We start from the raw sequence: 26,200 nt of genomic DNA on the forward strand, positions 1-26,200 counted from the left end.
ATTGACATACTCTATAAGATGATGTCTGCTTCAATCTGGCAAAAAGAAAAAGAGACGCTCTTGCAGTTTTTTATGTTTAATGTCGTGTGTTTGACAAAACTGACATATGCTCTGAATACAATTCCACTCTCGAGTATATTTTGATATGACCTAATTACTTTACAGGAGTTAAGAGTGAAAACAGTGCACTTTAGATTGAATTACATGATGTACCTGATTATTGCAATGAATCAAAAATCTGTATCACATTATATCTCGACTTCAAACAGTTCAAACTTCTTTTCAAGACATCTATATTGGCTTTTCTTCCAACGAATAAAATCCCCTAATGGTAACGCTGTTCAGCGCCCAACTCTTGCTGTGAAGTGCTGCGTGTTGAAACTTATCATGAGCGTTTAAACAAAACCCCTGAGGATGTTTCAATCAATCTGTAGCACATTACCATCCTAAAAACAACATAGATTTATAACTTATTTCAATTTTGGGTGCAGAACGGATCAAAAAACACTGGCAACTGGGAAGATATGTTTTTTTACAATCTAATATGTATATTCTCTGGTAAATTATCATTCATAGTGGATGGAGAAAACCATGCCCAAACACTGATGTTAATTTCAAAACCAACAAACCTTTAAACATACGCTGATGGTGTTACTAGGCTACTACTACTATCTGCTGGCTATCTCTAATGGTTATCATTAAAGGAGCAATGATTATGTTATAGTTACTCAAGTGTTTACACGGTATACTTTGTCCCCCACTGCTGTGTTATGTATGTGTGTATGTGTGATCGCTCCCCACCAAGGGAGGCTGATGAGAGCGGCTAAAGGGTGTTTATGAGACTGTTAGCCAGGAAAGGATGCCGCCCTGCAGCTCTCGCCCAAATAAAAGAGCCATTTATTACATCCAACATGACCCTCTCATTACACACAAATAGGAATTAATGAGCGCTATATCGGGTGCTCCCAGCGGAGCGAGGCGGGGCCCGCTAAAGGACTAGCGTTAATTACATTGTCCTACATCTCACCCATTTAACACCACCCATCAGATCGCTCCATCTGCAAGGGGAAGGATAGGAGGGTGGAAGCGAAGCGCTACCTGGAAGTATGGCCGCTCTCAGATGGACAAAATTAGCTCAATATCTGTGAAAACACAAGTTACACCTGCTCCTCTTTTCTTTCTGTACGGCACTCTGACCTCCCTGTGACCTGCAGGTGCATATATGTGACTCGTGAGGTAAACACAAACAATTTCTAATTGCTGTGTGCGTACTTTCCAATTAAATTGCTAATTTAAAATGTTATAAGAAAGAAAGTGAGGTTTCTACTTTTTTGTGACAGCCTGGGTCTCAATTTCTTTTGTCAGTTTTGCGCATCTTTTCCATTGCTTAGAAAAATATTTTTACCTTACCAACTTTATTTACCCTCAGATGAAGGACAGTGCCAAGACTTGGTTCAATTTTGAGTTACCATAATAACCACATTTTAACAATACAATGGTTGATTTCAGCTTTTAAAGTCATTTAAACGCCTAGAATGAAAAACTTGGAGATTTTTCTCCAAAGCCGATATTTCATGTTCAATACTACTCCATTGTAGAGGCGTGGCTACCGGTGTTGGGATCTCATCAGCGAAATTGATGAGTAAAGCCATAACTGATAGGATTGACGGTCAAAACTATAAACACGGACTCCGGGTTGTAGAAAAGATTTTCCTTTCAGGCTTCACATGAAGAGAGAATCTTCTTCACCAGAAAACACACACCACAGGTTTGATCTCTGCTGGGTTATCCTCTTCATACTGTACAGGCCTCGTTTTGAAAGGCGCACAAACAAAAGAAAACAAGGTGTGGAACTTTCCCAGAATGCTCCCAGGACTTGTACTTCCTCCTGACTGTACTCACAACCCCGTGTTTACAGCATCAGCTTTTCATTTCTCTCCGATTCCAACTTAAATCTTCACCGTTGTCTCTCTATTCCCTTCACCTCTGCAAACACCACACCCACCCCTTATTCTTCCACCTGTTCCACCTCCCTGAACCTCCTCTGCCTCCCCCCCCAAAAAAAGATATGATCGTCATCGACAATCTTTTCCCATATTTACTCCTTTTCTTTGCGTTTCGTCAAGCGAATCAGACAATTTTACACCGTCTTCCCATCAGGATCGCCCCGTTCTCTGCACTCATTGTTTTCAACAGAGGCTTTATGTACTTAAAACCCTCAACACGATAGCTGCTCCAGTGATTTTGAAGAATTAGCGAGGTGCCGAGGTATTAAGTGGTTCGTATTTTGCTGTGCTAGTTGCGAATCAAACGAAAAGCTGATTATGGATCAAATTAACACAGCATTGGAGACGTTATGCCTGAGGCTTCCTCAGAGATGAAAAGATTAAAAGTGTCATTCAGTGATAGAGTGATATCTGACTTTGAGGCTTTTGGCCTTTTTTGTTTATTTTGTGTGTCTCTCTCTCTGAGGTTTTTGACCTCGATGTCAGAAAATTGGTTGCCTTTATTCTCTCAGTTAGAATCTTAAGACGGTTTGTTCTATTTTTGACCCTAGTTACGTTTTAGGGTGGGATTTTTTTTTATCGTTCACTTTGAGGATCTATAGTTTGGGATGGGCTGTTTTTCATGTTCATTAATCTGCTTTAATTTATTGTTTCACTATGTGTGGGCGATATGAAGCCATCTGAGACTGTGACTGTGATTAGGGGGGCTGTGCAAATAAATGTGTAATTAATTCGAGCTGACACGCAGGTAAACAATAACATGGATAACAACCGCAGCAGCCGATGAGCATCCAGATTCAGATTCAAATGACTTTAATAAAAGTGTGTGCACATGTTTCAAAGTATGAGGTCTCTATTTCTGTTCCCTCTGGCTTATAGAGCTCAGCTCCACGTCTCGCTGTGTGTACTGCTATTTCTGAGCTTGACATATATCGAACTAGCGACAGTCAAGCTCTGGCCATGTATTCAGTGCGCAATGAGATTAATATTGCACTAAAACTGCACTCACTGAGGAGGATTTTAAGTTATTTTTCTTTGCTTTCAATGACAAATCAGTGTGTTTTCTTTGCGTCTCTGTTTTTTTTCATTTTACTCCACCACTTTGACACGACTGCCTGCGAGAGTAAACAATTACACCTGGATCAAAGTGGTGGAATAATTATATATCAAGCGATGGTTAGTGGTGATGTCTCCAGTCAGCTATAAGAGGGGCGGGCTTTGCTACGAGATGCTCTGAAATCTCCCTTTCATCTTTTTATACTTTTCTCCCCCATCGAGGCACTTTTTTCGACACACACACACACACACAAACACACACACACACACTCCTTCCTCGCATCCTCCTCTGTGTTGGTATGACACAGGAAAAAAAGCCGGGCCCTGCAGCCAACCCCGCCGTCCGCACTGAATGCGATTAAGCTGAGCAGTGATTAATCTGGGCTGCCCCATAATTCCTCTTTACCACTTTAATGGATGTTATCTCCCCTCCTCTGAAGGCTTATCTTGCTGATCGAGGCCAAGGATGAGGAGAGGGAGAGGAAGAGGAGGGGGTGGCTATGGGGTGGTGGTGGTGGTGGTGGTGGGGGGGATTCAAACTAAATCCAGACAGAGGTAAGTAAATGAATAAGTAAGTAAATAAGTAAGTAAATAAATAAATGCAGGGATTGAGGGAGCTGCTAAGCGGATAAGGCAGATCAGTCTCTGTAAAGTGCTCATTTGTCTTCTAAGAAGACGAGACAAGCCGCCTTCAAAGCCTGCTGATACAGTAAAAACACTGTCAACATCACAATTCACAGACAAACAAAATAAATTATCCAAACCGCTGTCAATAAAACTCCCCGCCCCCTCATTGTAAAGATGAGGTGTACTCCACACTGTGGCTGACAGCTATGGGTACAAAGACAAAAAAACAAAACAAATGTGGGGTTTTTTCGATGAGCTCATTTTCTCGCGTGACGTAAAACAATGGCGCACTGTAGCTTTTCATTTGCGGTTCACACATTGTGACATAAAGTCAACGACGAAAGTTATTCCAACACATTCCAAATCCAGTCATCCACAACCCTGAAACAAGTTTGCTCAGGTCGACCGCTGGAATGAAAAACTCTCAGCACCTCGGCTTTCAGGACACTCCGTTACATCCTGTGATTGAGAAATAATTACACACACACACAAGGATGGTTTTTAATCATTTTCAATGAGAAAGTGCTACATGAGGAACTGTCCTCAAAGGGAGAAGATGACTCGATGTGATAGTAATACATAGAAAAACACGAGGAACTGTGACAACGATTATGATTGGCAACCGTGTGTGCGTCTCTCTGTGTGCACATTTCCAAAGTCAACTTTTATTCTACTATGTATTATCCAAACAGCAATTGAATAGAGTGGTGATGCAATACACAACCCAGATTCCTGCGGTTCTTTTCTCGTTCCGTGTTGCAGGAATCCAATTCAGAGTGAGTACATATCTACAAAAACAATAACAGTTTGCCTTTGAAGTGTATTCAATTGAACACAGGTCAAAAAAGATTGGCAAATCATTGCATTTAGGGCTGCAACTAATGATTATTTCATTGTCAATGAATCTGTTGATTATTTTGTTGATCAATCAATTAGCTGCTTGGTCCATAAAATGTCAGAAAATGTCGATGATTGTTTTCCAAAGCCCAGGATGACATCCTTAAATGTCTCGTTTCATCCAAAAACCAAAGATATTCAGTTTATTGTGATGGAGAAGTAAAGAAATTAGATAATATTCATATTCAAGAAGCTGGAACCTGAGAATTATGAATAACTCAAACTGATTAATCTGTTTAAAAATATGGAAAAGAGTTGGATATTAATTAGAACTAATCGTTTGATTGGTTAATCGAACAGAGCTCTAATTGCATTCTTTTTGTTATTATTTTGATTTTACACAGCGTCCCGACTCTCTTGGATTTTGGGGGTTACAGCTTAAAAATAAATCCATGAAAGGAGACTTAAAAAAATAAAACATTTCAACAGCAGCAGTAGTCTCCGTTTCAAACTGTTATATGAGCCATAAAAGCCTTCACGACAAAGTTTTATTCAAACTTTCCAAAACGGACACCTGGACTCACACACACACACACACACACACACACACACAAACACACACACACACACACACACACTCGGTATTAAGTGTGTGTTGTGTCCTTGTGCTTTTGTCCCTCCATGTCTGTGTCTGTGTAAATAAATGTGTATGTGAGACGGCAACGGAGAAGTGACAGGGTTAAATCTCTCCGTAGCTCTCTCTTTTTTTTTTTCTCACCCCCGCTTCGGCTTACAGCGATGTTGCAGCGAGATTCTGTCATAGACAAACCTCTGTGGGATTCCATTCACTACTAGTGTACATCTTTAGGTACAAAGCTGCGGGCTGCATTGGCTCCAGGTAACATAAACGCTCCCTTCAAGCCACCGCGTATCTGCCCATGAAAATTCTCTAAAGGGGTTTAAGCATTTACGCAGAACACTATCAGGCAGTGCCGAAAATTCAGCTTACCCTGTTGAATAGGGACTTCAAAGAGAATTGCAAATACCTTTGCACTGCTACATTTTCTCCCTTCTCTCTCTCTCCGTCTCTCTCTCTCCGTCTCTTCCTGCTTCTTTTCATTTTATATTTCCAAACACAAGCTGCTGCGTGATGTAAAATGTATTATCAGCCATATATTTCCTCTTTAAATGAATAATAACAATAATCTTTGAGTAATTTCTTTTTTATGCGGCTCCGTCTAAATAGGGCAAAGCAAAGCGAGCTAATATTGAGCCGCGGGTAAACAAGGCCGTGCAATAATGAACGCGTGGATTAGGCCTCTAGTCTAAGTTGTGCGATAAGGAAAAAACAGCTGCTACTATCCAGGTAACAGCACGTATTGACTGTCAATGAAGGATAAACTACTGCGCCGCTGCACATTTTACCTCTTTCATTCACAGTGCGGACACACTGCACACATGGACACCAATACACACACACACACACACACACACTGTATTTATGCGTAAGAACCACAAAGAATTGGAATATAATAAATGTATAAGCCTATTTGCACAGTATCGAGCTTAAAATGCAAAACAATGTGATGCATAAACACAGCGTGATTTAATGTAAGAGATAATAAATGGCTCCATAATGAGCAATATAAATGGTCTTTAAACAGTTTACTGCTTAGTTCACACTTATAATTAATCTGGGTTCCATGTGTGCATATAAAGTGGGTATAAAACTCTGCCCGACTGTGCGAGGAAAACGGCCGCGCGAAAACGAGAAAAATGACTGCTGGTAAACATCTGCAACATGATTCAGCTGTGGCCTCTAGCTTTTTCGAAATACGCTGCCTTTTTCTCTTCCCCTCAGCGCAGACCGGCACGGCGAGCTCTCCAAATAATACATTACAAAAAATTGCTCCCTGAAATTATTTACGGTGAAGCGCACAACAGAAACCATAACATTTATAATGTTTTACAAAGCCATCAAATAAGTGGAGAGGGGATTAATTGCCCCGGCCCGACCTTAAAATAATTATTGTGAGCGGTGCAACTCTAAACTCCAATGAAATTGATACACTTTGATAATTAGATTCTTGGCACTGACCCGCTGAAGTCAATAAAGGTTATTAAGGCCAATTGCTGTCTAAACGCATTACGGGCAGGGTAAACTGTCCGTCGGAGGCCCCTGCTACTCCAGCGCCAATATGATAATCCATTCTCCGTCCTGGGGGTTTCTTCTCTAGCGCCTGTGTCTCCACTCTGCCATACAAAACCAGATTGGATTCGCTTAACCTTTCCAGGACTTTGATCAAATGAGCTCACACAGCAATAACATTTACATTGACCCCCCGCTCCTCCTCCCCAACACACACGAGCCCTCTCTATTTTTTCTCTGTACCTCCTCCCCCCTTCTCTGTGTCTCTCTCCACACACTCTGCCTACAGTTCACTACCCTCCGCATCCCTCCCCTCCCCGGCCACTCCTCACACACGCTAGGTCAATAACCTAATCAGCTATCGATGGCGACCGGGGCCAGGCTGTGTATGATTGCAGTGCAACCCTCCTCAGCAGCCCAGATTGTTTCCGAAGACAGTTATTAAAGCGAGGGGAGAAGATGAAATGGTCACTAAGCGCATCCCCGCACGTACACTCGCGCATGCGTGCAAAAAGTCCGCCTCTATTACGAATCGGAGGAGGTAAATTTTGTCACACAATGAGGAAAAAAAAAAACAAAGTGTGTGTATGCGTGTGTGACCAAACCGTCGGGAAAACAGGGAGTGACAGGCTGGGTGAACGGAGTAGAGGAAGACGTGGCCCCGATACCACTTCCTGTTTTGTACATCTTGAAGTATACAAATGTATTCAACTGAGTGGATCCCATTTATTATGAAAGTAGATTAATTTCCTTGATATGTGTTGAAAAGATTTCCATCTACAAGGCTCGTTCTGCTGTCAAATGAGGGAGAAAGTGTGAGGAGGAGACACAGGGAGATGTGGCGAGATAGAGGGAGCGAGAGAGGGAGAGAACAAGAGAAAGAAAGAACATAAAGAGGGAGAGAGAGAGGGAGTCGGAGAGAGACGGAGAGAGGGAGAGGGAGACGGAGTGCATTGAAATCTCTTTGCATCCACGGTGGCTTTTGAAGTTGTGAGATGAGCAGCCACAGAAGTCAGGAAAGTGACAAATTAGGGGAAAAGCTGTACTTTGCAAGCAGAGCTGCTAAATCAATTAAAGTCATGCCAAGCGCATACATTAACATCAATGGCGCACACACACACAGACACACACACACACTGTCTCGCACAAACACACACGCGCAGGACAGGAGGAAAAAAAAGGGGGAGATGTGCTCGTGGGCTCGTCGCTGTCGCTTCTCCCCCACAGTGAAAAGAGGAAAGATAAAAAAAATACCACACCGGTATTTATAATATTCTGCATAAAGCCAAGACTCTCTGCCTATTGTCAGTCAGGCGGAAGCTATTCATTGTTGCTAGTTTAAGGAAATGTCACTATTGTATGATAGCCATGATAGCAGAGTCCTGAGGGAACACAAAGCTGCGAGCGAGGCAGGTCTAAATGGACGCTAGCACCCTGGATCACAGGGGAATGTACAAACCTTTAAGTTAATGTCCTTTTTTCAACCTTTACCTTACATACACTACCTCCCTCCCCGTCTACGCACACATTTATACATTGTACTTTCGCTATACATTCGCATAGACATGCCTCGACTTGGAAGTTTATTCAGCGGCACGTCTCTTTGTTTCCATCAAGAAAACCACATGAATTCATGAGGTACCAAAAAGAGGCGAGCAAGCAAGTGGACTTGTTTTGTGCCGGTTTTCTTTATTTATTTATTTATTTATGTATTTTATCAGAATGTCATTCAAATGGAAGGATGAGCATTTGCATGACAACGGGGCTGAGGAGCAGAGAGGGAGCCCCAGGGAGAGACAGTATCCATAAACAGAAGCTAGTCCCCCCCCCATATTGCAATATTCTTCATACGGACTAACAAACGCATACATAGCCCGGCGCATCCCACAACACTGTGTGCTAAATATGACAATAAAGAGAGGAAGGCTGGCTGTTTGTATTGCTATTTTAGCAGGATAAAACAATAGGCTGTTTTATTGCTACAGCGCTGTGTATAAAACAACACGGTGTCAATTTATAAACCCTATTTAAAGAGACATATATTTGTTATTTTAAAATACCCATGGCGATATCAGATTTGACAAAAATAATGCTGTATTAAAATATACTCTGCCGGCAAGAACAGAAAAATCCAAATAAATAAAAATGGCAAACAGCATCAGCACACACTAGGTCACTCGTATTTCACTAAATTACACTATACTGTCAATTCCCGGCGTCAAAATGCAAAATATATGCAATAAAGGAACGTAGAGGGGGGACCCACGTAATTTAAATAACTCAAAGTAATTTGGAGAAATGCGTTTTAATCTTACTGCAAGAAAAGCCACAGCTATCAAAAGCTCCACAGGAAAAATCTATAAGTCACATCTATAAAGTGCTTTTCATCAGCATATCAGAGGTCGATGCATGTATGTAAATATTGCTCGCGAGAGCAATAATGTTGTCTTTCATCACAATAGTGAGTGATTACATTTATGCGCTCACCAGTGTATTATTTTTGTGAAGGTTCACAGAGTGTTTCTGCAGAGGAAATGCTTGATTGTGTGATGTGACACTATGTGGTTAATGCAATTTAATGAAGAAATTTCAACTGGCAAGAAACATTTTGTTTTGAGCACACATCAGTAATTTGAGATGTAAAAAAATATAAAATACAACATTTATTTTATTTTCAAAAAAAACCTTAATATCTACATATCTTTAATGATCTTGTGGTATTGATTTAACTTTTTCTTTTAAATTAAAAAGTGGCTGACATTTGATTCGCTGCATCGCGTAAAAAGTCTGATGCTATGTTTTCTACCACATGACAGAAATGACACACACAAACACACACACACACACACACACACACGCACACGGTGGATATGGTTTGCTTGCCCATTACAGAGAGACGGAGACACAGCAGCAGAGAGAGAGAAAGACCTCACATCTCACTGATGCCCTTTTCTAAATACAGGTCCAAATCACACACTTCATCTGGGCCCGGAGGTGGAGCTCTAGATGAGTTTAGCCCCTGTCTACTAACTCCCCCACACACCCTCCCACCCACCCACCCACCTACCCTCTGCCAGGCTGTTCCACTAAGTGAGAGAGAGGAAGAGAGAGAGAGAGAGAGAGAGAGAGAGAGAGAGACCATGAGTGGAGCCGAGCGGCGTCGGCAGCAGCAGCAGCAGCAGCAGCAGCAGTACCGTTCTCCTCCAGCCCCTGTCTTTATCCCCGCCTGAGCATTAGATGTGATTACTGCTCAGCGCTCGACACTGACAGAGACAGAGAGCTCCCAGAGACAGCAGGAGCGGGTGAGAGACATAAAGAGACACGGGGAGAGAGGAGGAGAGAGAGGGAGAGAGGTAGCAGAGGAGCACAGCTCTTTCGCTCCCTGCGCTGCTGCTACAGTGATACAAGAGTGCCCCCTGCTGCTTCTGGTGTCCGGATGTTAAACACACACACGTACATACATGAAGACACACACACACACGCTCTTTTGAAATCTAGCTATGAGAGAGGGACTGTATGGAACCTGTGGGGAGAGAAAGCGAGACCTAGCGTGTACATGTGTATGTGTTTGTGAGCTGTGTATCTACACTACTGTAAGTTATTGTAAGTCTGTGTGTGTGTGTGTGTGTGTGTGTGTGTGTGTGTGTGTGTGTGTGTGTGTCTGCGGCACATATGTGCAGTACAGAGCTGTGACTAAGGTGACTTAATTATGAGTCTGACATTACTAAGTGTGATTCCTTTACAGTGGTTGTCTAACTAATAGCTGCGTGCCCACGCTCCTCTCTAGTAAAACTTCAGTGAGGCTACGATTAAACACATGACACATCCTTAATAACGCACCGCGGCGAGAAGTTAGACAATCCATCATGTAATTTTCAAAACACACCCTCCCTTTGTGAGGAGCATTATTGGACGGTGGATCACTAATGTAGTTTGTGTAAGAGGCGCGAGTAGAGGCGCGTTGAGCATTTAGAAAGGCAGAACTTTAATTATCAAATAAAAGAGTGTCTGCATCAGTCATATTATTATTATTATTATTATTATTACTATCATATTTACAATACATTACATATTGCCTTCAATATATCATTAAAATCAGGGTAAATTAATGTTGGTTTTCTTATATGAAAATTGTTTTGTATATCAAAAAGAATGATTTAGATCAATGTTTTTGTTTATGCCTGTTGTCTAAAGTAGGAATGGCATCAATGCAATGCCTAGGACTGAGTAGTGTGTCTGTAAACCTAAACGTGCAGGGGAAAAAAAAGAACCTGCAAATTAAAATGGAAATACTTTGACTACTGAAGGATTAGTAAAATAAAGTGTGAGTGACGCTAAGTTCAGTTAACTACCACGCAGGCTGTGAAACCAGACAGTGAGAACGCCACGTGACCAGAAGTGTGTCGGTGCGGCCTTACCATCGTCTCCATGAGCCTCCAGTCCTTCTCCAGCTGCTCCATCGGTCTGGTCCACCAGCTGCAGAAGCGGGTGTAGCGCTGGCCCTGAAACCAGTACTGCCGCAGCCACTCGAACTCCACCTGCAGACACACACACACACACACACACACACACACACACACGATAGAGATGCTGATTAAAATAGGCAACCAACTCCCCTGTAGGTTTATCTAATCTAAAAAAGGGGGGAAAATAATAACTTATCTGTCTTAACTGTCTGCTCCTCAGTGAGAACATGACAGAAAACTCGATTTTATTTAATGTAGAGGAAACACATTTTACATATTAGTCATTTATGAAATCATCATACGAAAAATGCAAATCTGGAACTTTAAAAAAAATATATTGACAACGTTGTTTTAGCCTCTTTATATTATGTACATGTATTTTTTTAATTGCAGATATATTTTATTCCAGAATCTGTTAACTTTGAACAATCATCTAGTTAAAAAATATATATAAGCTAGTATAAATTCAGAATGCAATGTGTTGAATAAGAACACCCTCCTGTAAAAAATAGCATTATGTTATAATTTAGCAATGAGTCCTTTTGTTACCTGTCAAGCCTTTCAACTGGTAAATATTTCCTATTTAGTCGATATATTTTACAGTGTTCGCCTTCATACTTAAATATACAGGACTGGCCTTTTTTCTAAGTATATTTCAGGTTGTTATCAAAATTTTATGAAAACTGCTTTTGATTTTTTTTTTTTTTTTAAATGTTCTTAAAATTAAAATAATCCTTGTGAAAATTAAAACTTCGAGATGATTTTGGAAATGGAGAAAATTACATTTCCCTGGGAAATCTGATTGCTTTAAATCGTCATATTTTTATGAATTAATTAATTTACACAGGTGCATTGAATCTTTGTTATGAGGGCTCTGGAAGGAACAAAACAGTAAAGACACATTGTTCTAACTGCATGTCGTCCTACTGCAAATAGCAATCACGTCGGTCATCTCCACAAGAACAATCACACCCTGAACAAACACAAACACCCTCTCAGACAGACACACAGTGCATTCACACACAAATATGCATATGCCTATTTGCACACACCTTCCAGTCAGCACACCTGAAAACTCCGCCCTCTTCCTCCTCTCCTCCTTCTCCTCCCTCCTTCCCCTTCTCTCCCACTCCCTCGCTCCGTCTGGAGATGACAGTCTCGGCTGCCGAGTCGCTCCCCTCTCCTCCGCTGGGAGTGTTTTTGTTTCCTGCTCTTTTGAAGTGCTGATTTAATCCTCGCAAGGATGTTTCATGTAGCCAGGTGTAGCCTATCTATTTCTAAGTGTGTCTTTCCGTGTGCATGTTGTTGTGTTTGTACCTGCGTATGTGCGGCAGTGTGCTCGCGCTCTCGCTGTCTACATATAGGTGTGTGAGTGGCTTTGTTGATGTTTGTGCATGCGATTGCCAAAATGCGGGTGTGTATGTCAAAGATTGCCCCAATTGCCGCCAACGTAAATGCGAGACGCTGTGAGTTGCCCTCCCCCAAAACGTCCTACAAAGCATCATCCACCCAAAACAATGCACGCTCCGTTTCATTTTGACGCCGACAACTGTACGACACAAAAAGTGGTTGCATGCAAAGGAGTCGCATATCAAATGGGACCGGGAGAGCTATTGTTCCTTTTCTGAAAACTATTTTGTTTATTGTGCTTCTAACAGAGCATTAGCCAATGTCTACAACAGACCCTTTGTAGAGCTGCAAACTCACAAATCATCACAGCAAGGTTTAAGCAGGTGAGTTCTGCCCCCCAAAAAGAAATTAAATGGCATGAAATGAAATGAAAATACCATTTCTTTTTTTCTGAAAAATATTTGCCTGTATTTTTCGTTTCACTGATCTTGCATATTATTCAGTTAAAGTAGCATCCATTTTTGGGGTAAACCAGTGATCCACTCGCATTTTTTGTCTTACATTGACTCCTAATTTGCCTCAAATTATGCACATTACAACTAATTTACACTGATGCATATGTTTTGAAAGACCAGGAGACAAATCACTTCTTGGTTAAATATTTAAAGGTCGATACTGTCAATGACTTGTAACATGAGCTGCCTCTAGTCCGGTGCTTCGTGTGACATCGACACTCATATCGTCCCTAAAACTTTTTGTTGCAGTACAAGAACATGAAAAAACCTCCACCGGAATAAAAGATTGTCAGCTGACATTAAGTTTCATCCCTAAACATATTAGCCCAAGCAATTTGTATATCTCTACCCCTAACCCCCTACATCTTTCCGACATTGGATCGGGGTTGTGTCCGACCATTTCTGTAACGTTCCAAAACCTACAACTTGACATTCACACCCATATCAGGCTTTTAGCTGGTCAACGGTGCAGATTTAAAAATGTAGCCAAGGTTTGAACATCTTCTCTCTGGCTCAGGGGTAGCCAACACGGTGCCCGTGGGCACTTAGTCGTCCGAAGTGAGCATGTGAGGCACACGCAGGGCACCTTAAACCTAGACCATAACCCCTGCTCTAGCTCTTTTAATTTTATTCTTGACAACTACTTTCTTTTTTTTCAGTTTTCATGTGAACCAACGAGTGCCACACTATAAACATGTTCCAGGAGAGGCTGTCGGAAAATATGCAATATCACCATCCCTCCTCCCTTTAATTTTTTGGCCCTTCCTTCAAGGCTGATGTCTTCCTAAAGTAGTATAGAGGTAAAAATAAACTAGAACACACTGAAGTTTTGAACTCAAATAAAGTTCCCAACATCCTGAGTCTTGCAAATAAAAATTCCATGGAAAAGTGTGCACACTGAGCTGAAAATATTGTGCTGCGACTTGTGAAATTTCCAACTCTCCGTTGCTCTGTATTATGAAACAAGTCACCTACCGTCCAGCACCCAAAGCAAGTTAAAACAAAGGGCAAGGATTATTTACACCAACAACTTGAGTGAGGTCTGCATTGGGCAGAAGCTGTGCACAGAATCATCCTGCCATTTGCCTCCAAAAGGCTCTGATCACAGCGGGGATGACATGCAAGGACTGGGGCATGTCAGGGAGAATACACAGCCAGTGGCACTGCTCAGCAGCCTCTCAGTCACTCCATACAACCCACCCTTCAAAGAAATGTCATCCTTTATGGTCCCTTCAACACTCTCCAAATCCACTCCCCTTCGATCACTACAGCTCAAACACACAACAAAGCCGCCGAGCGCCGATATCGGACGTCCTTTTCTCTCTGTCAGTCCCTCCTTCCATCTCTCTGATTGTCTGCCTGTCCTTTAGTGAGAAGAAACCAACCTGTGTCTCCACTTTGAGCTGACATGGCTGCCTGTCCCCTACTGCGCAGGCCAGTGGCAGCCACAAAGCAGGCCATCTGAAGCTACTGAGGAGCACTGGCTATGTGGCATTTGGAGTCTGGCCACCCAGCTGAGAGTTACCAAGAGGGGAACTCTGACTAAATGCCACCTATCCAGGCAGACAGATCGAAAGTGTGTGCGAAAGAGAGAGTTGTTGTTAGGGCTAGTTTTTCTCTGAGACGGCATGGGGGAGCGAGAGGGGAGCTAGTGGCTCCCCTGCGGCACTCGCTGTCATCTCTCCAGGTGATGGACACACTAACTAAACATTAGCCCCACATTAGTCGACAGGTCGCCCACCATGGCAACTCTGGAGTTAAAGCCAAGTAGCCCCCTTTTTTCCCATTTAATGAGGCGCGTTTTTTTCCACACCTTCATGGTATTCCCTGAGCGGGTCCAATCAATTTCCGGGCCAGGGCCCTGAGGTGGGAACTGATGAGAGTGGGATCGATCCCACTCTGCCGTCCTCTGTTTACCTTGCCCGGTCTCCTCACACATCAGCCAGGAGGACTGGTCCCCCCATCAGACACTTGCCAGAGTGGTCATACACAAGGCAGCTGGTTCAGATTGCCATATATATTTCCATTTCTATCTATAATGTTTGATACTTTTTTCCCCTCTCAGGCCACAAATGTAACTAAAAGCAGTCTTCCCTCCTCTGGAGATTAGCTCCCTCATATCAGTGTGACAAATATCAGTGTAGCATTTTCAAAACAAACTTACAAAGGACTAAATAAAACTAGCTAAATAAATCAACAATAAAAATGCCTCACATGAATTAAAAACGCTGTTAAAGGGGAATAAAACAGGTTAATACAACAGGAATAACAAGCGCAACTACATACTGGACAGGTCTGCCAGCAAAACTATGGGTTGAGAGGTGATTTATAAGATTACAATGATATTGCCACCATAAGCCCCTCAGGAAAGGTGTTTCAAAGCCAAGCAAAGACCTGAGAGCCTGGGGAGACATTGTGGCCTGAAAACAGGACATTGGAAGGTCACACACACCTGCTTCCACACAGTTTACTTTCTGCCAGAACATGTGGGAAAACCTTGTCCCTCCCTTCAATATTTACAGTGGGGGGACGAGCATCATTAGAGGGGGTCCCTCAGGGCACTCTGTCACACACCCACCTGGGAAGTGACACAGTGGCTTTAAATGAGACAAGACGTTTGCATCTGGGATTTGCATTTCAAAGCCAAACGTGCACACGGGGGCCGTGTGGCGATGCTATGTTAGACTACCCTCCCTCCCCCCAGCCACCTAAGACAGGAGGTAAGATTAAAAAGAGACAGTGAGAGGGACCGCGCTTAACAAACAGGTGGGAACTTCAGTTTTCTTCATTTCTGTTTCTGTCTCCCATCAACCCCTTCCTCAACTCGACATCCCGCCCCATCCCTGAACACTCATACTCAGATGGCAGACGTTCTGCTTCATCATCGTCAGACCCACCCACATCTTCTGACAAGTGTCAACCCCCCGCCTACCCCACCCCAACCCTCGTTGCACCACGTTGCACAATATCTGTGGCACCTCAGCCGGTGCTAACTTGCTGTTTAGCGCTTTTTGAGGAACGGCCCATAAGGCACTGCTCAGGTCAGGCTGCCTGTGTGTCTCAGGCTTGTTCGCTCCTCGGTCGTCCATGTCAAACACGACCTGCGCAATATGCACCCGCCAAGCGCCAAAGTGGGCCGCCATCATAAATAACTCCACCAACAATACATCATTTAAGTGGGTGTTCTGCTCTCGTGGGCAACTCCAAACAAATGGCCACATCGATCATGGTGAGTGCCAGGTAGGGTAGGGTTGAGCCCCCGAGAGCACCCCCCCTTACTTAAACATTCACCCATACAAACACACACGCCTGCTCTTTTATAAATAGCATCCTGTTTTCCTAAATAAGCCTACCTCGCTGTCCTGGTGGAGGCCTATGCTCGGTAATCCTGTGGCGCTATGCGGCAAACTAGCAGGTGTTGCTAGCTCAAATAGCGCAGCGCTCCTCCTGACACAGACAGCCCTATTGTTTGGCAGAGCTGAATAATTAATATTGTCTACAACCTTTAAACAACCTTACGTCAGACTCATCTGTCATGGCGTCCTGCTGAGGGGCCTGGGTGCTTGCGTCAGCTAGGATGTGCGCCTCGAGCCCAAGGGTGTGAAGGGGGAGAGGTGAAGTGCAATATTAACTGTTGGCCTGCGGCAAGCGAGCGCAGGGGGTCCGTGGCTCCGCAGACGGGCCCTCGCGTTCCTCTTTTCTGACCTCGCTCTATCCCTCAATACCCCAAGCCAGCATCACTCGTTGTGTGTGAAAGGGGGTTAGGGAGGGGAGCGGGGCATGACTCCATCTTTAGATAACATATGGAGAGGCTATTGCCTTACGATCCATCACAGGCCAGGACAAATGAGAACAACCTGGATTTCATATTGGAGCCACTAAACAACCAGGTAAGTAGAAGGTAGAAAGCTGGCAGGCGCCCATTCTGCTGTTTACAGAGTTTTAACCTGCTGTCAGAGGACTGCCAGTATTGTCTGTAAGTCCCATGATGCAGAGGGGACTGGAAAGGGCATATCAAACCAGGATGTATTGTTTTGCCAGTCTGTATTATAGAGTTTCAATTACCAAAATGTTGTTGGTGTATTTGTTGAAACACAGTATAGTTTGTGAGGTAGATTATTCTACGACTCCTTCATCATGACTTGGTTGGGTAACCCAGCACCTGCACGGGACGACGTTGACATGACATCAAAACTGTCGACTCGACTGCTGATCATCCAGAGAGCGTCTGCACTCTACTACAGGCATAAAAATGTGGATCCTTTCGAATGAACGCCAGCACAAATGCACAGGCCTGTTCAAACAAGATGTAACTCCTTAATTAAATATTAATCCATATTATTAAAATGCACAAATTCTCTATATTCCATAACAACTTTCTAATATCTTCTGTGATCCTGTCCTGATGAAAGCCCGTCACATTTGCAGATGGTTCTTAGCTGTTTTTAACCTTCTTGGAGCACCAGATGGGCGAGGACTACAGCATCGGAACAATTCATATAGTGTCAAGCAGGCCCACGATGACAGAAACATACTGTATATTGAATCTTTCAAAGTTAAAGTTGCCCAAACTTTATTGGCACATATTCTGTTTTCCAATGTGGCAAATCTCACTCATCTGGTGCTCAAAGCAGCAACTGCAACATGTTTTTACAAGTTAAAAGAGCAACTACAACACATTTTTAACACTTACATACAAATACGAAATTGTCCAAAAACTACAGACAAATGTGTGCATGATCGTGCAAAACAAACACTGTACACAAACAGACAAGATACACCACAATGACCCCACCTCATTGTGAATCTCCTCACAGCGCCGTAGCGTTGTCGGCAGCAGGGCCAGCAGGCTGTGGGAGCCGGTCTCTGGGTCAGTGTGCAGGTTGGACAGGGCCTCCTGACACTGCGACTGGATGTAGGTCAGAGTCCCACTGGAGCACTGGCAGGAAAGGAACAGACCCAGTGTTATATAGTAATTACCATGTGAATCAGAAGACAATTAAAAACTTAGTTTTAGGTTTGATTTTTTGGGTGAAATTTTTCACACCAATTTACTCAAAATGTGCCTTTTATCAATTTTGTCCTCGTCTACTCGACACAATATTGACGTTTTTCTTTTAAAAAATCCCTTAAATATCATGTAAGTACGCGCGGCAGTCCTCCCCGACACCAAAGACGACTGTTGGCACGCTATAATCGACAAATTCAAAACTCTCCTTTCGCCGGCTGGCTTCTCACCTCGGCCACTCTGTGCGTGGAGCTGAAGCGTGCCGTTTCTCCAGCTAGGACACAATGTTGGTGGGTACAGTTCAGGTCATCTGGTAAATACAGGGGGGGGAGAAATCTATCAGAACGACAATAACAACGACACCGACAATCAGCAACAGAGCAGCAAAGAAGAGCAAACAAGAGAACAGATCAAGAAAGAAAATGCCTCCACTGGAAATAACAGATTAATAAAACATTGTAAGGCACAGAAATGCAACAGAATAGCTAATAAGAGTCAAGATTTCATATTTTGATCTTGTGTCTTTAATTAATTATAATAACGAATAAAACAGACCAGGAAAGGAGAAGAAACTGATTACAATAGAAAAAACAGATGAAAGGCAGGACGTCAAGGAACATGACAACTAAATCATCGTGTTCGCTCAGACAGATTGCGCACGGTCCAGCACCCAATCAAATAGACTGAGCATTGTACTATAATTTTAATTACCAAACAAAACCAGATCGCGCTCAATCTGTCAAGATGGAAGAGCCATACCAACAAACATTTGTCCAATACCTCAGAAGCTTTACAAAGAGGCCTTACTGCTGTTTCCTGTGTATCCCTCCATGTGTTTCTTTGTGTGTATAGATGTTTCGCAGCTCTGCCATTATTTGCCTCATACCAATAATTAATTTAGCCATGACAGAGCTGTCATTCACAGCACATGTGCATATTTACACCCGCCTTGAGCAAGAGTACACTGGCTAATGCCTGTGATTTGAAAGTCAAACAGCCAAATGCTTTGGGAGCAAGATATTATTGTTTGGTAGGAGGGGGAAAAAAAGATGGTGACAAACAAAACAACTTGCCGGTGTTTTCTTCACCCTGATGAGATTGTGAAGGATTAGGTCTCTGGGCAGAATTACTCTGCGTCTTTAAAACTGTTTATATCCAATAACAAATTATCTCCATCAATCTGCTCTTTTCTTGGCGCGTCTGATGCGTCAGTGGGATCAGGGGGGAGTCGAGGCAAACTCGATAACTGTAATAAATATTTATCTTTCTTTCAACCCCTGCGCCTGCTGCCACTTGTCCTCCTTTTCCAGGAAGCAGGCTTTTAAATATATTGGGTCAACTCTTTTCTCCAGTCCCCCTGTGCATTGGGAGCTGGAAATCTGATTATTGAACAGGCCCGGTGTCAAGACTTGCATTGTTCTTTTTTAACCACTGAAATTCCATTTGGGTGGAAATGATGGTGATTCAATTTGCCTCCAGCAGCTCAGACATTAGCAGTTCAAAAGGGCCAGCCGGCGACAAATGGTGCTGAAAAGACATTACGGTGTCTGTGGTTAGACACCATTGTAGTTTCCTTTTAATACCACAAAACTATCTATCATACAGTGTATGTCACTAAAACACTGGTACAATATATTTTTAACACATGGTTTAGCGGTGGCTGTGCCATCTGTGTGTTTATGTGTGTGTTTGAAACAGAAGGACGGAGCATGTCCTTTCCTCGAATAAGCACCGGACAGCGTTCTTTGCATGCGTGTGTATTTTTTGTGCATGTGGTTTGTGCAAATTTATAGGTGCGTGCATATGTTCGCGCACTGTGCCAAGTATTTAATTCAGGTAGACCGACAAAAGCGACAGACAGCCAAGGACTGTGTGAGCTGCTATCGTTGTGCAGCAGTTGGCCTCTCAAGGGCGTACTCACCAAGTGGAGCATAAATCCCCACTGATCCGCGACAGTCAAGTCCCATTAGAATGGTCTGCACAACAGCCCATCACTCTATTATCATGGCTGGCCTGAAACTGACTGTTCTATTGTAAATCTTATCCAGCTAAAGGAGGTCGGCTTCAAGCCCTGTCAGGCTGAATATTAGGTACAGACATCGCCGCTCTCAGATGAAAACAGAGCGGCTTCAAAGAGTCAACTTCAGGAATTCATTAAAACCTTCCTATTTCTTACTTTTTAAAGAATGGGTTCTTATTAGTGGCCTATTTGAAAATTATTATAGCCTCTCAAACATAAGTACATAGACAATCTGATAGACAGTCTGTATACAAATGTATTTAACCTTTTATGTGCCTTTAAACAATTTAAAATATACACTATATTTACCCATATTCCTTCTGACACTACAAGAAGTGAAGCAAATTCTTATTAAGGACCTGCTAATAACCTTTCCACTGCTGACACTAGTAACAACAAGTAAAAAACTCACTAGGATTTGTTCTTTTTCAAAGAAACTTACAGACATAGACAGAGCTGAAACTAGATTATACAAGTATCCTGTGTAACCTTTTCCTGATGCCAAAGAAAAAACATGCAGCATTTGATGTTCTACACCTTGGCAGGCACCAGGTACTGTACCTGTACAGCATCTGGACAATCCATGTGTTTGTGCACATCTGATATGTCCATGCTATAAAAAAAAAAGAGCGAAGCGGTTCTCTTTTAAAGTTCTGCCTTTTTAACATAAATCAGACGCACTCAAATAGCACTCTCTACAAGAAAAGGATGGTGAATTAACTTGAAGAGGCCATCACGTGGAAAAATCGACCCTTGTGTTGTTCAGTGAAGTGTGGGCTGAATGTTGTACGCAACATCAGTACTAGTGACATGTTTTGTCGTTTGTCGAAAGGGCTAAAAAACACAAAATGAAACTCATCAAAGAAATACACAAAAAAAATATTTAAAATATAGACCATCTCCTCCTAAAAATGTATTGGATATAGTGCCGTAGATCACGTTACATCCCCCTGACTCCAGACCGCTCTGAGCTGACAGGTGCTGTAAATCTTTGAAGTGTATTTATGATTTTTGACATTTACGCAGAGTGCACAGGTAGGGGTCCAGTGTCTTCATAAAAAAACACTGACATCACATGTGATCGTACACTTGATGGATATACTGTACTGTATTTGCTGTTGGAGGGATCAAAGCCATGATCTTTTAAGCACAAGCAAGTCTCTTTAATCACTGGGTCAAACACACACAGTAGATTATCACATACGGTATGTAGATATCTGACGGATTAAATAATATAATACAGAAAATAAGATACAAGAAAATGATTATACGTATGATGATATTATATATTAGATAAATACTGGGCACAGTTTTGTGTCAAAAATATAAGGCTGGTCTACCTGTCCGAGGCAAAAATTAAGAAGGACTTAAGGAATTAGACAAACATTTAAAAAACATAATTCAAATAACAGATATTTTTACATTAAATATCATGAATGGATATCTGTTTAAGTTCAGTCTGTACTAAAATATGTATTTTATTTTTATTCTATTTATTTGATTATCTTATCAATTGTTGCTTTACAAAAAACAATAATTCATCATGCAGATAAAAAGTGACCTGACACAGAATTATATTATATGTCTACCGTTGTATACTTTTGAAAGCGGAGTGCCCTTAAAGAGGGATTAATCTCATTCAACCGGGTGGCCCTTACTTCTCGTACATCTGAAGGTTCTGCTGTGATGTGGATAAATGTCCTCACGCTCAGAAAATACGAGAAAGCTCGGAAGGACCCAAGGGAGGCCGAAAAAAAAAAAAGAGGAGGGTGGAGGTGTCCGCTGCAGCCAAAAGCATTAAGCTATGATTTACACCCCTGTGGCTCGCTGTCTGTCCTCTCCATAGAGACGTAGCCAGCGCTGGGTCACAGGACTTCAAAAAATAACATTTGGTTTTCTTAACCTCTCTAATGCACACAATTTCATGGAACCTTAAAGCTCTGTGTTCAGGCCAAGTCACCCCTCTCACACTCACACACACACACATAGACACACACACACACACACACACACACACACACACACACACACACACACACACAGACACACACCTCAGCTCCATTTCTCCTGATGGTTGGAAGAGGAGAGCACAGCATGAGAGTGAGAGTGCATCCTGCTGGTATGGGTCATTTGGGACAAAGTACAAGAAACACTAAAACGCAGGGTAATAAAAGTGGTCCTCCCTCCAAAGTCAGACATGCTGGTGAGCCGTGTGAGCTACGTGTTTACATGCGCATGTGTGCGTGTCTGTATGGAGAAGATTTAGTACCTCGCATGTAGTAGCAGTCTCCAGACTCCAGCGGCAGCATCAGGCCAGGTGTGTGGATGTCCCAGGCTACCTTGAGCCCAATCCTCCAAAACGCCTTCTCAGTGCTGCCCCCCTCACTGCTCTCACCTGTCAGTCACACACAGCCCGACTCGCTGTTACATTTGCATTTTACATTTATATTCATATTCTAGGCTTTTGGTTTGACAGTTTCATCCAGCGTGACTTACATCGAGTGTAAAGGTGCAAAACTTAAATTCCTCACATTTTCATGGCGAGACATGCCATATCACTTTATAATCACATCTTTTTAAATACAATACTCATTTATAAGACATATCTGGGATTTATTTTCACTTTTTTTTAGTCTATAAAATGTCAACAAATTGTAAAAATAAAAAAAAAACGCTCTTCACAATTTCAAATTGCATTTTCTTGTCCAACCAACAGTGCAAAACCCAAGAACTCTAGATTTACTATTATAAATGACAAAAAATGCAGCAAATCCTCACATTTAAAGCTACTACAAGGAGCTTTTTTTTTTTTTTTTGGCGACCCCTGTGGACAAAAGACGACGGTGGAGAAGCAAAGCAAAGTTTGTTTGAGTGCCGTATCACCAGACGACAGAGCAGCTTCCTGCCTCTGTGTAGTTCATATGGAGGCATCAGTATTTACTTGAGACTGTTAAAAGTTTGTTGTAGTACTTAAAGAGGCTAGAACCAGAAAAACTGAGAAATAATTATGATTAAAATTGATGATTAAAATAGCTAATCGACTGATGGTTGCACCTCTAGTGATAAAAAACTTAAACACTACTAATTTATCAGCAGGTAAGATGTAGCCAAAAAAAAAAAAAAAATAAATAAAGGGTTCCCACTTTAAAGAACAAGGAGTGCAATGATTAAATCCATACCACCCAAACAACGGTTTAAGATGTAAGGCTTTGTCTCCAGGATGTAAGAATCACTTAACAGCAGAGCAAAGATGATGCGTGTTGCTGTGATCATATCAGCTGTTAGCACAGGATCTTTATGCCATCATTATGCTGTGCAAGAGGAAATAGTTGGATAAAAGCCCTTGATGTTGTTTAGTAAGTGTGTGAGAGTGTGTTATTGGACAGCAGGTATCCTGTGATATTCCTGTTTCTGAACCCATTCACTGTAACCTGCTCCTCTCTCTCCTTCCATCCCTACATGGAATACTAAGAAAACAAGATTTGGCTCGGCTGGCCAACACCCTTCAGCAAAATCAATACTAAAGTCTTTCTGGGCCTCTCTGCCCCACAGCTGCCTTTTCCTTTGCTCAGCACGGATAAATAGTAACTTAATTTCCAGCCATTGTGCTCTGAGAGCCAGCTAATGACAGAACTCCCCAAGGCCTCAGGAATGGTGGAAGATCATCCTCCGTGCCGGAAAACGCTCAGTCGTGGCAGATTCCTTTGGATCAGCGCAGCTGGGAAAAACACTCAGAACACTTCGCTTGCTGAAGCATAAAAACAAGGTGAGGCTTCTCATAGAGAAAAAAGGCTCTCAAAGGAAGCAGGTGTCATGCAAAACATCAAGTCTCTGTATATCTAACATATCTAATGTGCTGTGTTTCCTTCCTCTCAGGGACAGGCCTTTCTCTTCACAAATGTAAGAAATGTGGAGTTATTGTAGAAGTGCAACATTCCTCAAGGTAAGAATTTCATTAGCCTGGTTCTGGGAGTCCTCAGAGCCAGTAACTAGGATAAAGCTCCATGGCGCTCTGATCAGACCTTCCTCTCTTAAGTCTGGAGCTGTGGGGTCATTCAGGAGTAGAAAAAGACACAGCTGCTATGTACGGCAAGGTGTTATGCCATAGCGTTTGAAGCCCGTGTTCACAGGGTCAAAGTTGAAATGGCCTGGAACAAATTGCTGAAGCAGACCTCTGGAGCAGGTGTTCCTGGTTAAGGAACCCCATTGAAGAAAGCCCAGTTAATAAAATGTGTTGGGATGTCAGAGCAGTTGGCATTGCAGTCGTACGATACTGTAAAATTACAATTTCAAGACACAGACTTAGACAGATACAACGGGGAATTATGTTTTGTTCACCATCGTTTCTTTGGAAGGTGCAAGGAATGATCCAAGACACACGAATTAAAAGGAGAAAATTTAAAATAGCACATATTTCGATTAGTGGTACTATCCTCTATAGATGTTTTGCAGACGCTCTGGAGGCAAAGTTCCTCTTTCAATGAGATTCTCTATCAACTGGATCAGGATATACTATCAGCTCTCGAAAGAGTGCACATTCCATAATTAGGAGACATCGTATTCTCCATACAGTACAGGCTAGTAGCACTTATCAAAGCAGGGCTCATTATTCCATATCAGATAATTGCACATCGATCATTTCTTGGGGAAATGATTTAGATGAGATGCGGTGTGTGTGATAAGGCCTGTTTGTTAGACAGCGCCATTGAGCGCGTGTTAAGAGCTCAGATCCAAATGTCTGTGATCTCCCGACGCACGTCGGCGATAAGGCTGTCAGCAGCAAGGCAGTGATGACATTTGATAATGCCCTGACACTATCACATAGATGGATCTGATGGTTGCCTCACCAGGGGCCGTGTCTACAGATGTTACGGCGCTGCTGTAGGGCCGTAATACGCAGGGTTGGCTGCATCTGATCCACAATAAAGCAACTGAGATACGTTGACGGGATATTGCGGAGGAAGACAAAAAGGAATCTTAATTTCAGAACAAAATGCCGAAGAGCGTTTAATAGCATTAGCGTTAGCATTTGACATGACACTTGAAATAAAAGATTCTAAAGCGTTAAATCTACTGATCTCAAATAATGTTATCCGTTCGGCACAGTTATGGCAGGTAAGCTATTTAAGATTCGACTCTTACCTTTATCATCATGACAGCTATAGCTGTAAACAGCCACTGGCGAATGAGTGATGAGGTTCTCATCGTGGTGCCACCCTACTGCCATTTTCCCCATGCCATAGTAAGGCTCCTCTTTGAGCTGGCTCATAGCTGCTGGGTCCATGTAGTTGAGTAAGGTGACATTGAACTTGACCGGACCGGTGCATACCTGCGGAGGACTCGGCTGGGAACAGCCCTGCCCGCTCGCCTGTTCCTCCTTGTCCTCAATGTGGTAATCTGACAAGCTGTGCTTGAGTTGGGCCACAGGTTTCTCTTTGGGCCCCAGTTCTACCGGTTCAGTCTCTGTGCCGACGATGGTCTCACCTGGTTTGAGCTGGGAGGACTCTCCCTCCTCACTGCTGTGTTTGGACCCAGTCTCCCATTCTCCCTCTTGTTTTGTCCCGGAGCAGCCCTCTTCACTGTGTTTAGACTCAATGTCCCACTCCTCACTGTGCTTGGACTCTGTGTCCCCCTCCTCGCTTTGTCGGGACTCTGAGTCCCCTCCTTCACTGTTCTTGGAGTCTTCACTGTGTTTAGACTCTGTGTCCCCCTCTTCACCCTGTTTGGCCTCTGCCTCCCCCTTCACGCACTGCGTTAGCCTGTCTCCTTCCTTCAGCTGAGACACATCAGAGCAGAAGAAGGTGTTAAGCTCCCACAATGCCTTGCAAGCAGCCCTCAAGTCAGGGTCACAACAGTTTTGTCCTTTGACGTCTGTGTCCTCACTGTGCCAGGGGATGGCAAAGAGCCGCGTGTCCAGATAGCGATAGGTGTGGCCCGGCTCACCCAGAAGAGCCCGGGACACGGCGGTGAATACATCTCGGTCACGGACACGAACCAGATCCCTCAGGAGGCAGCCCTTCCTTCTCAGGGTGAGCAGAGCCGCCTGCACCCGGCCATGGAGCTCAACGGGCAGTGAGCAGGATCTCTTCAGAACCAGGCCAGAGTAACTGGAGTCCCACTTGGAAACACAAGACATTTTATCGTAAAAGGCTGACCATGACATACA

General features: G+C 43.0%; 1 protein-coding gene across 1 annotated transcript in view; it reads right to left on the reverse strand.

Annotated features, from left to right (window-relative positions):
* fto (FTO alpha-ketoglutarate dependent dioxygenase) overlaps window positions 1-26,200 on the reverse strand; it is a 128,661-nt gene that overhangs the window by 79,810 nt on the left and 22,651 nt on the right. Inside the window, exons 3-7 of the mRNA XM_084358004.1 lie at window positions 25,177-26,152; window positions 22,304-22,429; window positions 18,245-18,324; window positions 17,802-17,945; window positions 11,094-11,213 (exon numbers count right to left, since the gene is read on the reverse strand). Of these exons, the coding sequence (XP_084214130.1) occupies window positions 11,094-11,213; window positions 17,802-17,945; window positions 18,245-18,324; window positions 22,304-22,429; window positions 25,177-26,152 (1,446 nt within the window). The remainder of the gene's footprint in view (window positions 1-11,093; window positions 11,214-17,801; window positions 17,946-18,244; window positions 18,325-22,303; window positions 22,430-25,176; window positions 26,153-26,200) is intronic.

The sequence above is a fragment of the Pagrus pagrus genome (assembly GCF_965226575.1).
Source record: "Pagrus pagrus genome assembly, chromosome: 1".
Classification (NCBI taxonomy): domain Eukaryota; kingdom Metazoa; phylum Chordata; class Actinopteri; order Spariformes; family Sparidae; genus Pagrus; species Pagrus pagrus.